The sequence below is a fragment of the Coffea arabica genome, chromosome 10e (genome assembly GCF_036785885.1).
Source record: "Coffea arabica cultivar ET-39 chromosome 10e, Coffea Arabica ET-39 HiFi, whole genome shotgun sequence".
In the NCBI taxonomy this organism is placed as follows: Eukaryota; Viridiplantae; Streptophyta; class Magnoliopsida; order Gentianales; family Rubiaceae; genus Coffea; species Coffea arabica.
This window is the reverse complement of record NC_092328.1, coordinates 3,433,617-3,447,403: the sequence shown is the minus strand read 5'-3', so window position 1 is coordinate 3,447,403 and position 13,787 is coordinate 3,433,617. Positions and strand designations below refer to the sequence as shown.

General features: G+C 36.7%; 2 protein-coding genes and 1 long non-coding RNA gene across 4 annotated transcripts; all 3 read right to left on the bottom strand.

The window, feature by feature from the left end:
- Positions 1–2,855: 2,855 nt before the first annotated feature.
- LOC140014966 (uncharacterized) lies at positions 2,856–3,472 on the bottom strand. Its single transcript, XR_011821716.1, has 2 exons — positions 3,335–3,472; positions 2,856–3,057 (listed from the first exon to the last, which is right to left on the bottom strand). It is a non-coding gene; the product is annotated as an uncharacterized lncRNA (long non-coding RNA).
- A 572-nt stretch (positions 3,473–4,044) lies between these two features.
- LOC113711642 (uncharacterized) lies at positions 4,045–6,076 on the bottom strand. The gene is made up of 2 exons (XM_027234806.2): positions 5,938–6,076; positions 4,045–4,716 (listed from the first exon to the last, which is right to left on the bottom strand). Exon 2 carries the CDS (start codon positions 4,682–4,684, stop codon positions 4,136–4,138), a length of 549 nt encoding a protein of 182 aa, XP_027090607.1. The 5' UTR covers positions 4,685–4,716; positions 5,938–6,076; the 3' UTR covers positions 4,045–4,135.
- A 775-nt stretch (positions 6,077–6,851) lies between these two features.
- LOC140014965 (uncharacterized) lies at positions 6,852–13,135 on the bottom strand. Of its 2 annotated transcripts, XM_072066705.1 has the most exons (7): positions 12,690–13,108; positions 12,387–12,475; positions 12,122–12,260; positions 8,869–8,964; positions 8,004–8,126; positions 7,460–7,722; positions 6,852–7,324 (listed from the first exon to the last, which is right to left on the bottom strand). In XM_072066705.1, exons 1-7 carry the CDS (start codon positions 12,880–12,882, stop codon positions 7,214–7,216), a joined length of 1,014 nt encoding a protein of 337 aa, XP_071922806.1. In that variant the 5' UTR covers positions 12,883–13,108; the 3' UTR covers positions 6,852–7,213. The 2 variants fall into 2 exon arrangements, with proteins under 2 accessions (XP_071922806.1, XP_071922807.1); XM_072066706.1 differs by lacking the exon at positions 12,387–12,475 and having other exon boundaries at positions 12,690–13,135.
- Between the last annotated feature and the right edge of the window lie 652 nt (positions 13,136–13,787).

Here is a 13,787-nt window from a genome sequence, read left to right as displayed (position 1 = left end):
GTGGTCATTGGTTTTTCAGGACTCATTAGAGGGTTATAAATCCATAGATCAATGCAAGGAAGATAAGTTACTAGTAGAATTTTGTCTGGCTTTAATGGTGGAGAGTGTAGTTGACAGCAATTACTGTCCAACTGGCTGGGACTCAAACTCAATACCCAGTCTTCTTTCACTGGCTTTGCGGGGGCCAAAAGTCGAATAGACATTGGATTTGTCTAACGCGGAGTTTGTCTAGGCTCTAAGAGGAAAATGTTGGGCCAACGCGCTCTCACAGCCTGTGGTGGCGCCACCACAACACCACTTTCTTTCTCTTTTTTATCTTTGTCCGTTTTTTTTTTATAAAAAAAAAAAAGATAATAATGTATCATAAGACTGCTGTTTTGCATTGTCCGGTGGTTCTATTTTATAAGTTAACACCCGGTGTTTCTACTATTAAATAATAGTGCTTGTTGGGCAGCTATCAAACCTAACATCAATTAATCTCTTTAATTCTAGAAGCCAAACAAAATGGTTCTTGAACTTTTTAACATGAGATTAATTATTGACAATTCGGAATTGTATATAACTTTTATTGACAAAATATCACCTAAATAAAAAAAAAAACTAACCTCAATTTCGGAGACAAATAAACATCAGTAACATTTTGTTTGAAATAACCATCAACTTGAAATCACAGTTACAAAGAGATCATAGAACGATATGAGTATTAAACAGCAAATATTCACGAGTTTTGTTATTTCATTTTACAATATTCTACGAATGTCCTTGAACAATTTACATAAACATATTATTTAATCCGTTTGTAGGTTAACGCTACAAAGTTTGACAACATTAAAAGGATTTAACATTTCAACATTTTGAACTTCAGTGGCCTATTTAAAACTTTTGAAGCTTGAGGGACCAAAAGATTTTTTAGTAAATTAAATTTGAATGAAATTTTGCAGTTTATGGCGTTATCATGATCCACACATCGTAGCCCCCAACGTTGGGATGTGCGCGTCTTATTTATCTTGGTTGTAGTAACATGTAATTGACGCCGAGGATTTCGGGACTCGTAACGCCCTCTCCAATTTCCAATTGGCGGTCAAAGATTAAAAAGTTGGTTGCAAGGAAGTGGAAAACCGGTGCCACAGCAAAGCGCTGACGGGCCCGGCCGCCGGTCCCCCGGTGAGACACGTAAATCAGAAAACACGGAAAAACGTTGAATTGTCACGCTTGGATCGTCATTTATTTTTAATAATTTTACGTTTTTTATAAACACGTTTTCTGATTTTTTTAAAATTTTACATGTATCAAATCATTATAATATATTTTTTATAAAAATTTTAAAATATAGCAATCCAAATAGATTTGTATTACAATTCCTAAATTTTCGTTATTAATACATAGTAAATAATAACTATCATTATTATCTTCTTAACAGGGCACTAATTAAAGCTCAAATCCTCATCTCACAATAGGTGCACACCGTCTCCGGCTCCTATAGATAGATATCCCCACTTAGGATACCGGAACAAGTAGTAATTGTTTACCTTATTCGCTCATTTTTCTTTTTTAGAAATTCTTTTTGATTTATGCATCGGAATGATTTGTTTATAGTGGAATTTTTAGTATCGACTCTCAATATTTACAACTAAATCTTGATTCAAAATACTAAAGCCGTTATGAGTTGAAAACCTAGTCGATAGTTACTACACAACGTAGGTGAACACGATTTCGAATATAATTCATCTCATACAAACTGAAAAAGCTACGAAACTTAGATCACACCCGCTAAGTAATAGTACTTGCGTTAACATATGATGCATGCAACTATAATTAGTAATTAAGAAATCTCAATTAATTATTCATCGCAAAAAAAAATAAAATAAAAATGGACAAAGTCTCTTCCTTGGATTAAGAAGATTAACGCTTGTCATTTGTGTGGCTCATCACGATCAGTTTTTGAAAATTCAGCAAAAGGAGTGATAGTATGATGTATACTTGGATTTCGTAACCAGCGACTTTACTTTTGGGGTATTGACTCTGTCATGAGACCTAAAGCTTTCCCTTTCACATCTAACCCTGCTCAAGAGCAGACATGTATGAGATTTCCTATTCATTTCTTGTTAGGTAATAGATAAAGTTTTTATTTTTAATTGAAAAAAAGGCCGCCAAGAGCATCAACGGAATACAAGATTACAAGATGTAGTCTTTTAGATGAAAGAGAATACTAAAAGTAGTTGTCTGGCTTAGATGAAAGAGAAAAATCACATGCGCCTTCATTTTTATATCTTTGTTCTTCCTTGAAACTATTTATCTTCTCCTCAAAAGTCTTGAAGTCGAGTTTAGGACTTAGGAACCTCCCATACCAAAAAGCTTCTCCTATCAACATCGATACTCGATGCTGAACCCCCAAAAACTCTCTATAAGGTTATATTTCTACCTTTGATTGGTGCTGATCTGATCCTAGAAAGTTTAGACTATATATTGCTACAGCGGGCCAGTAGACAAATTAGTTATACGATCCAAATTCATCACGGTAACTTAAAAAAAGAGGGATACTCTAATTAGAAGCCGTGACATGAAATACTCATCAAAAGAAAAAGCCACACGATAACGAAGATTATGGGCGAAAGAGGAAAGGAACAAAATGATACCAAAATCAAGTATCTTACACATAGAAGAATCAGTTGGAGGAGTTTCGAAGCTGTTGAGATGTGACAGAAATAAGAGACTGAAGCTTAGCAACAGCAGAAGTCTTATCAGGCGGGCACTTAGCAAGAGCAATATTTAGGAACTGAATGGCTAGCAGCCATGGCTGCCATCCCTGCTCTATAAGCTTCATCTGCCTTTTTAGCATCGTATTTAGAACTTAATTTTCCGTCGTCACTTTTACCAACAATAGAAGATAAGAAAGCAGCAGCTCGGGCATACTCCAGTGCAGAAATGGCAGAATCGATCTCAGCAATTAGTGCATCAGCTGATGCTGGAATTGTCTTCACCCCATCAAACACAGACCAGTGAGGCTCTTCTTCTCCAGGACCCATCTCTTTACTTTCCCCACTGAATTACCCACCGCTGTCCCGAAACCAATTGGCAGCATAAAAATAAAGAATTGCATCACTTGCAATTGCATTACTTTCTTTTCTTTTCTTTTCTTTGGGGAGCAACCCATTTAAAAGACCAAATAAATAGACGATTTGTCCCTCTGAATAACTCCAATTACTGTTCTAAATTAATTTTTATCTCTACTATTGCGCACAAATTTTATAACAGTAGGAAGTTTCTTGAGAAAAGTAACAAACTTGGAAATATTTTTCCATAGCTTGGGTATGACTATACTGTATTAGCGTACCTTGTGCAAAGCTGATGCCACCGGCAGCTTGCAGTCGGCCGGAGCTGTGGTAAGTGGTGACAGAGTCGGCTTGGCTGAAGTTCGTTTTTGTGCTCCACAGACTTGCGACGACGTTTGAACAGTTAGTTGAATGTTGATGAAGACTGAGTCAACTATTGCAGCAAAATTGCCCTTGTGGTTACGAGACTAGGACCACATTTCTTTTCATAGTAGTTCCAAGTTTGCATGGGGAATTTTAGTTGAGTATCGTCCATCATATCCGTTCTGGGAAATTCTTGCATCTTACGATGTAAACAAATGACGTTGTCCTGTATGTATTTGAGAGACACCTCTTGCCAAATGCCAAGCCTCTTCTGTCAAAATCCCTTTTCTTATTCACAACTCATACGCAAATCATTGGTTCGGAAAACCTTTAGTCCTTAGTGGGCTTCATTATATTTTTTTCAGCCACTTTGACGTTCACCGAGCAACGATGAAGCACATAGAATTACGTAACAGAAAGGCAGTATCAGTCAACAAAGTTTAGGATAGCCATGGATTGTCTGTCTGACATGTTGGCTAACTCCCAGTGGCAAAATGGTTTGAAATAGTATATTAAAAGATCCCCGAGAGGGAAATCTCGTTCGACCACCTTATTCGATCTCAGACGCTTGTAAGAAAGCTTGATTCATGTCAAAGTAGCAAGCAAATGGAGAAAAACTCCAATAGAATTGCAAAGAAACCTTTCAAAGTGACCTACATTCAATCAGAAGGCAAAACTGCATTCCTTAGTGAAAGGAATAACATAACGAAATTCACTACTCATGAATGACCATCAATGTGAAGCTTAACATCTGAATTGATCAACAAACGGATTTTAAGAGAGCAAGATCCACAGGGAAGAATAATAGATGCTTGCGAAGATTTTGTTGTGTGTAAAGTGATTGTATTCCCGTTTCTTGACAATGGATAGCCAATCTCTGTCAACTCTGAAGAATCAATTACAAAGTAATCACCACACCTGCAACTATAAGAAAGCTCTAAACTATCATCAGCTTCTTCAACTGTAAGATCCTCCAAGCTAACATCTTCAGAAGTCACTGCATCCTGCCTCAAAGTATGCAGTTCACTGTCATAAATGGCACGAGACCTTGGGTTGCTGAGGGTTTCCCAAGCTCGCTGTAACTCCATGAATCTGTCACCAGACTTGTGCTCAGGATTCAGTTTTTCACATTCCTTTAGCAGTTTATCAGGATGAGAACTAAGGATGGAAGAGCGATAGCTTGACCGGATCTGTTCATAGGTTGCATCTTCTTTCAAACCAAGGACTTCGTAGTAGGTTCGCTGGATCAACTTCCCACTGATGATCATGTTTGACTTAATGCTACTAGAATAGAAATTCACTGCAAAGTAAATCAAATTGAATCACAAAATAAGTTTTTAGTAAACGTCATGTGACAGGAGGTCAAGAAAGAAAATTTTCTAATGGGAAATGGAAGCATTTTTGTGAGATGTCATGTTATTATTTCATGATGAAAGCAACAAAGATCGCAATATGGCCACCCTATCCACTAACCAAATTCCAAAATAATAACTGCATCCAAATTACAGTAAGTTCTCCTTGACTAATCACCAAAAGCAACCATTCTACTTAATGAAAAACTGTCCTTTCAACCTAATATGGTGAGAGCCCAATAAAGCATCAGGCAAGTGGTTGCTGAAGAACTTGTAAAATCTAAGATTGGAGGACTGAAAGTACAGTGCACTGGACACCATCATATCCCACTTCCAGCAATCTATTAGGAGCAGCCAATAGCATTAAGAACCAGAAATCAGTTTGAGAGTTAGCTATAAAGATGAGCACTTTCGTGTTTGTAGCTTCAAGTTTGAAGACGCTCAATATGTGCTACATGCACATTCTATTAGGCATGTAACAGGTTCTCCCCAAAAGGCAGACAGGGTAGTAACCTTACTGATGACGCCTTCTAAGCCTTACAGTGAATAATAATTTCCATTCATTATCAGGAAGCAAGCAAGCTAACTAAATCAAAATTTAGTTCCCTAGTAAACACAGTAAACATCCTTATTTATCTCGCGGGAATTTCGCCATTTTCGTCTCTAAACTTTTACACTAAAACCAATTTCGTCCTTTATAATTTTTTTAGCCAATTTAGTCCTCCGACTATTTTGAAGTCTCCTTCAAATTTTGCTTCAATTTTCCTTACCTCGCTTCTAAAGGTAAATTCCCAATTGAGCTGTAACAATTTTACAATATCTTTCTTCCACTAGTCCCAAAAGTTAGCTGCTTTGGTTGCAAAGCATCCATCTTGCCAAGAATTGTCTTCAAGTACACACCAAAGCCTACTGTTTTAGGGGTGAAGGAAGGGAAAGGGGCAAAAGCAAAACTAGAAGAAAGATGCAAATTTGTAAACAAGTAGCTGGGCAATGGTTCAGATAATTAACAGAATTTACGTTCTCGACTTCAAAAAATAAGCGGAACCCACAAATCCTATCAAGTAAACCATGTACAAAATCCACAAGAAATCAACCCAAAAAAACCCGAAGAACAAATTGCATGAATGATACAGATATGCAAGAAAGAATTGAAAACATGAAGAAATTACCCGGATTTCAAGATGTACAAGCCGAAGGAAGGTGTCTAGATTTCCACGCTTCCGGATTAGGGAAGGGATGGGATTATAAGCAACGTTAGTCAGAGAGGAAACGGAGGTCCAGGGCAGGAGGCGGCTCTTGCGCTTTTCGGAGGGGGCACACGCAGTGAAAGGGGTAATACAAAAACGTGGTCGTCACCAAACGACGGCGCCTGTTCATCCAATTGCGAGTTTTGGGTTATTTTGTTAAAGTCGGACTCGGGGGTTGGAACGTATAGTGCACATGTTACAGTGTTGCGGTGGAAACTAGTTGGTCAAACTAGTTTAGGGTTGCCTGCTTGTTGAAGGAAGACAGCAAAAAGGTTTAGGGAAAGAAGATTGCTAATGGATAACTGTTGTTTCACCGTATGATTCGTGTACTTTGGCAAAAGGTTTAGAATTTTATGGGTTTCACCATATGTTGTTCCATTTTTTTTTTTTACGTGCCTAATTTGAGTACAGATATCTCTTCAGGAAATATGATTTTAGGCATGAACATAAAATTCTATCTGTAGTTTGCCTTCTTCAACAAAAAGCACTGCGTTGACATGTGGTGTGTTTTCACCATTCCATGATTCCGTTAGTTGGGTTTAAACTCTACACAAGGAAGTCCGTTATTTGGTCAAAACCTTACTTGGAACGGAGCACAGGAGGAGGTACGAATGTCTTCTGGTAAAGTCAAGGAAATGCTGATACATTTTAGGTAAAGCAAGCAGATCCTAACTCAGGGCAACTGCCAAAGTGCAAGATCAACAGATAAACAAACTTTCTTGAAGGTTTCAAGCTCAACTTCAGGAGCTTGAGGATCATTTGCCAGCTTCAGTCTTTGACAGCCTTCATACTGCGATGACACCAGTTTTTCACTTCTACCAGTAACAACAATGAGCTCCGACAACTTCAGATCTGAATTAAAATGAAACAGTTCCTCGTATTACAATCATGGCCACCTTGTGGTATCTTCCACTATTCTCAAACCATTCCATTCGTGGAATGGATTATCCCAACTTAAAAGGCCAAAGGGCAAACGAACTAAGCTAACCACCAAAGTAAACCAAAAAATCAATTGCCCAACCAATACTTCATTTTCCTCCAGAAAACAGACAAAATGGAATTGTGAATGAGAAGCAGGGTTCGCAGATCCTCCACCAGTCTTCTGCATTTCAGCAACTAGTAACACCTTTGCCACATCAGGGATTTGCAGCTGTCTAGAAGATCTTCAGGCAATTGCCACTTCAATAACATACGTATTTTATACACTAACCACACCTGCAACCCATGCAACAGTAACCGGTACATTCCGGTGGCTACTTCTATAAGAGTCAGGGTATATGTCCTTAAAATTTAATTTCGGTTGTTCAGCCTGCATTTGACAATAAAAACAAGAAAATGAAATGAAGAACAAACTTAGTTCGCACAATTTTCTGAAAGAAGGTACTTAAAGAAATAAACAACAAACAAAAGGTTAGAACATAATAACAAAGGGCCTAAAACTTACATATTTAAGCCAGCACTCCTGGTTTTTGTGTTCATAAATATCTGGTGAATAGCAACCCGTCTCAGATGGACAATAGACCCATATGTTGCATTTCTTCTCATTTGGCTTGGCCATTTTAGCTTGATCTAAACAAGCCATACAACAATCATATGCCGATTCTTTCGGGTTCGTAAGACCCCATTTGACAGCAGCGCCATCATAATCTGTATGGAGTTCAGCATGACATTCGGGTGGAAGTTGCCGTCCAGGCAAAATTTCACGGTCTGCAAAGTAAATTGCATTCAGTTAACTAGAATTACATTGGAAAATTAATCAAAACAAATAATACAGTAAAATCCTTCATCAATCAAGCAAGGCTCAAGTAGGAAATAGAAACCACAATCCTTCACTGGCTAAATTTAGAAGCCATTGATCACGGAAGTAGAGATTTGAATTTCTTTTTCCCTACTTTGAAAATTTTCTCTTTGATTCTTTCTTTGATAGGAGGGAGAAGTGGGGGGTGGTGGGTGTTGATGAGCAAAGAAATCAAGGACAAATTAATTACCGAGGTCATCCACACCCTCAGGCTTGTCATCATGCTCTTCATGAATGATTTGGAGTGGTATCCACAAACCAATTTCTTCTGAAAACTCAGCCCAACCAGACCCTAAAGCTCTTACAAGTACTCCTGTGAAAACATTGCTTGAAATTTTGATTACTAGCATAAAGTAAAGCAGAGATTAACAAGGGGTCTCAAAAAGAAAATCAAGCAAAATGTTCCTCCGCAAATTCTGTTGTGTGTTATATTAGAGTAATATCAATTTGAACTACATATGTAAAGGAATTAAGATAATAAAAGGAAGAAAAAAAATTAAGATCCAACTTTTTTTATTTTCTTTTCTTTTTTCTTCTGTTTCAAATAAGATACTTCCAAGATTTGTTATAAAGTTAGATGAAATTTATGAAAATACAAATTTTAAAGACCTGATATTCAATAGACAATCTTTCTTCTGGTATTTTAAATACCATGGTGACAATGCAGCCAAAAAAAATTACAGACCCCGGCATTTTTAGTTTCCCTTCAGTATTTTCTGCATAAAATATATATGCATTTCAACCCGCTATACAGGATGCCAACTATGAGCCATATTTATGTGACCCAAGAAGAATAAACCTGTTACCACAAGCTTAATAATGTGCAGCTAAAGTAAAAGCTTCCCTATCGAGCCATATGGTTTATGCAACTACTGCAAGTGGGTTCTAACAGGCAACCAAACTTAGAGACAGCTATATAGCATGAGCATGAGCATAAGCATAAGCAAACTATATGTTACTACCTTGATGGTTGCTTAAACTACAACTAAAGCCACTTTAGGCACCAGAAAAATAGATAAAATAGCAAAAAGTAAAATCTGGAACGGGAGCCATACCAGCTTCTTCAGGCAGAAAAGTCGAATTTGCAGGCTTTCCACTAGTCAACAGTCTTACTTCTCTTAGTTTTTCCTTTCGCCAACCCTCAACTGCCTCTGCTTAATAAAAACAACAAGGATTGGCATGTTACTCAGTAAAACTTAAAATACTACGAAAGCAAATAGAAGCTACGTCCAATTAAACATCTCACCACTGCAACCATTCTAAAACAAATTTGAGCAACTAAATTTCAAATTTAAGGACTAGCAATCTCGAAGATTGTAAGGAAAAAACACTCTTTCTTTCCTTTGTACTATTTTGTTTAGCAGACTCGAGCAATAATGTATGTGGGGATTTATACTCCAATTAGAGCATCTTGGGAGACAAATTGTACAAGTGATGTATCTTGATATACTATGGGTAAATCTAACACATCTATAAAGCAAAACCAAATATGACAGCATCAAAAGGATCAGGTTAGTCAAATCCAAAGGAAACTCATGACATGTCTGAAAATGAATTCTGGTATTAAGACAAATCAAAGAGACAATCTAGCAACTCAAGTAAGGCTTTTGGGACAAATAAGTGCAAATAAGCCACTTGAGTTCTCTCGGCAGCAAGATGAAAAGCATTTTAGAGGAAAGAATAACTCCTGTCCCCTACATATCTTGCATATGTCTCATCATTGCCTTGCCCCACTCCAAAAAAGACTAATGAAAAATAAAATAAAAACTCACCCAAGGAGTACCAACCTCCCAGACCATTGCTCGTCCAAGGCTTGACTGGCACAACATATGGTCAAACTTGAGATACTTAAATGACATTCACAATCAAGCTTAAAGGGGTGATATATAGATCTTAAATGATCTCGCCTGTGTCCTTTGTGTAGGTATGTTTACTTTACATCTTGAAAGGTTTTTGTGTAAAATGTGAATGATTCTTTTGAATTCACCCCAAATAAAAAGGAATAATCTTCTTTACCGTGCTTCCAAACTCCCAAAATTCATTGCTAATCCTATATAATATTGATCCTAACCTCCAAGCTTGTTCTTTGAATAGATCATTTCCAGCCCCTCATCTCTGAACGCTCATGCAATCCAGACTCAGTCTGTAACATTGTAATGATTTTAGCAATAAAAAAACCATTTCGTTTCACCACTATCCCTTCTCAACAGTAGCTCAGCTAAGGAATCTAGGGCTTCTTGATTTGTACCCATTTACATCATCATATGTCCACAGCAATGGTGAAAGCCCTTCAGAGTTTGCTCTTTTACGAAGGAATGTAGGGCTTCTTGATATGTACCCATTTACATCATCACATGTTCAAAACAATGGTGAAAACCCTTCAGAGTGTAATTTATTTCAGGGTGTACATGAATTGTGAATTCCTTGTATTCTTAAACAGAGCAAATCTCAGTTTTAGTACGAAAATCCATTAGTTATGTTTTACTGGAAGTGCGTTGATTCAACTGTTTTGCTCAAAAACATACTGATTTCAATCTTTGCATAGCCTTAATAATGTTTTGGCATGTTCAGCTATATATTAGACAGTCAAAGCAACCTTTGAGATGATTTTTAGTTCTCAAAAACATTGAAAGACAAAAAACATCCTTTCAGTTATTCAAACAATTTCCTAAGGATCACTTTCCCCCAAGCACCTTTAGAAAAAGCAGCAAACAAGACGAGGCCCAATGCATCACAACGACTGATCTTCACACAACTAGGAAAATAAACAATAGAGAAAATAACTTAGACTACGTCTATGAGTTGTAATTTGAGGATATATTTACAAGTATAATGGATCCGCAATATAGAAGATCCGCTGACATGGTGCCAAAATTAATAAGTTAGTGTTAAACTTGAGTCATTAGTTTGAAGTAGAACCCTGGTTCTGCACTGAAAAGAGATCGAAGGCAAAGAGAGTGAGGAAAAATGCTAGGCATCTGCTAAAGGAAAGAGAGTCAAGTTGCTCCATCCATTATAAATCAAGTACTAAGCTTATTACTTCTCACACAATAAGCCATAGAACTAACAACAAGATGAAGATCTGCCACATAAGACTCTTTACAGGGACAATCACTGAAAAATATACACCACTCCATGAAACAACTATTCTAGATTCCAATGTGTGGCATGAGATGAACACAATAAATTGAGGCCGAACGAATTCCAGATAAATGCATTGAGGTTTTATGAGCAAATAAAACAGACTGTGTTAGAGCTAGAAAGATCCATTCTCAAGCGCACTAACCAGATTGTTGTTTTTTCTCAAAGCCCATGATTCATGACTACATCTTCATTTCTTATGAACAATTTCAGTTAGTTGGGAACTTAACTGTAATAGTAACTGTTATTAGATTTCACCACCATTAATTCATAAATATATTCGTTGCAAAGACAAAACAGTCAAGATAAAACCGTATCAACTAAACTAGAGCAAGATATGATCATATAGTGGATTTTATACACCATCAATGTGCAATCAGAAGTTTTGTGTAATTTTGAAAGGTAGACCTCAATCATGCAAGCAAATGCAGCAAGTTTTATGCCATGATTAAGTGAAGCTTCAGAGTCTTAACTACATGAAGCTCTACCTGTAAGAGGAAATTTAAGTAAATTCATGAATTATCTGTAAAATTCAAAACAGGCATTGTAAAGAAAAGGTCATGATAGGCTAAGCAGAGAGAGAGAGAGAGAGAGAGAGAGAGAGAGATCTGACAACACCCTCTCAACTGAAGTGCAACAACAGTAGGGAAACCAACTTAATCAAGTCTTCATGGTATTGCATTTCAAGAATCTAAGCTGTTTTTTGAGTTCCAGCTAGTTGATTGATATCAATTACAGACTTAGTTTGACACTTGCTTAATACATTGATTTCTAAATCCAAAGTTATTCTGCACTCCACGATCTTGGCAATTACTCTTCATTCATGAATTAAGGTAATGATCACAGCCAGCTCTTCTCTAATCTGGCAAGCATGTAATGCTTTTCAACCAAACCTTTTGTGCATCAGGCATAATGCATATACAAGGAAAGTGTATACTTCATGTTAAGTTCCAGAATTGGAAATTTTCACGCATGGAGAGGTATTGTTTAAGACAACATGTCAACTTATCAAAGAAAAACTCGTAACAAGAATCCAATAGTCGGTGAAACAGTAAATGCATTAACTTTACCACCTATGTAATACAGAATAAGCTGCTCCTAAGACTTGAACTGTTGAAAATATAAGAATGGAGGTCGTAGAAAAGGATAGAAAAAGCATGTACTCACCTCGCTGCACAGTTGAGTTGCCACTAGCATTCACGGCTCTTAATCTTAGCAGTAGCTCATCTGCTATCTTTTGTTTCAAGGAAAGTGGCACTTCTACCACCCTTTCTTCCCGTAAAAATTCTTTCTTTAGCTCTTCTACCTTAATTGAACCCAAAAAAATGACAATTTCCTTATCAAGCTACAACACTAATAGAAATACTAATCTCTTCCAAACTGACCCACAGAAAACTTAAATAAGAAGAGCATAAAGACCACGGGATCTTACCAATTTTATAAGCTCTGTAGGTTCTGATTCCTTTCGTATTCTAATTGATTCTTTCATTTTACTAATCTGATCTGAAGTATACCTAAATGCTGCGAAAAACAGACAAAATCCCAGCACTAAAACAGACCTCAAAACAACAAAAATCCCAACTGGGCCATGTAAAAAACCAAACTTGGAAAGTTTGTCTTGCTCAGAAAACCAAAATAACAAAAGGGTCATCCCAAAAACAGCAAAAGAAAAAAACAAAAATCAAAAGGACCAAAAATCCTATGTAAGGAGAAATTATGAGGTCAAATAGCTTACCATTTGTTGAATCGTTGTATGGATACCGGTAAAGAGAAGTATAGAGGGAGTGGAGCACAAAAAGGGCAACAACAATGTTGATTGAACAAACCACAAGTGTGCTTCTCTTGTACGAACACAATTTCCCTCTCCCATTATTATAAATGCCACTGCTACTATTATTATGATAATTCGCCCACTCTGCTCTAGCCATCTCCTTTTTTCTTTCTTCCTCTCAACTTCTTCTCCACCCCGTCATCTCTCTCTCTCCCCTCCCATCACCTTCTGTCTTTAGTCCTATTGAGTGTAGTCTCCTAAAATGTATATGCTCGATTTTGAAGAATTTTCGCAGGGATTTTTCTGGGTTTTTGATGTTTCTTTGTATAGATCGCGGTGACGGGGTCTGGAATTTTCTGGGGTGGTTTCTGATTAAACAAGAAGTCCGGGGAAAAAAGAACAAGGAAACTGATCTTCGGCTTTTGTCGTCTAATACTCTTCTTAATTGATGGGAACATATACGGATACTGAAATTCTATTTACGTATGATCAATAATATTTTTCTTTCAAGAGAAATGTGATCTACAATCTAATTAATGGCTAACCTGCCAAAAAGAAAAAGAGAGGATTTGAATGTTCATTTTTAAGATGTCCATTTATAGTTTTTTAAAACTTGTAAGATGGTTAAGGACTAAAAGAAAAAGTATAACAGTGTAGAATTATTCAAGTGAAAAGGGATATGGAAAGTTGCTTTAATTGCTCGTATAGTTTATGGAAGGTTCGCCAAAGATGCTGCCGCAGCATCTTTGGTAGAGCCAGTTAAACCAGTACAAGATTACAAAACTTAGCTTTTATTTATTTATTTTTCCTCAGTACAAGATTACATGTAGCTCAAAATTACAATTAACTCAAATTTAATGTGATAAGTATTACAATAAAGTTACGTTAAACTCTTAATTTTTGAGATTTGAATTTAAGACGATCAAATTTATGTACTAATTCTTTTTCTGTTAAAGTATTTGTATCTATATGGCAAGTCTAATGAAAAGAGATAAACCTTAATCATGTTCAGATTAGCTTGCTAGAAATTTAAAACTTCTATAATATGTGAGTTTATATTCC

Excerpts from the sequence above, each read along its gene's own strand:
- LOC113711642 (XM_027234806.2), bottom strand. The coding sequence starts at position 4,684 with ATGATCATCAGTGGGAAGTTGATCCAGCGAACCTACTACGAAGTCCTT.
- LOC140014965 (XM_072066705.1), bottom strand. The coding sequence starts at position 12,882 with ATGGCTAGAGCAGAGTGGGCGAATTATCATAATAATAGTAGCAGTGGC. Across the intron at positions 12,476-12,689 it reads ATACAACGATTCAACAAATG|CATTTAGGTATACTTCAGAT; the intron begins GTAAGCTATTTG and ends TGTTTTTCGCAG. Across the intron at positions 12,261-12,386 it reads CTACAGAGCTTATAAAATTG|GTAGAAGAGCTAAAGAAAGA; the intron begins GTAAGATCCCGT and ends GGTTCAATTAAG.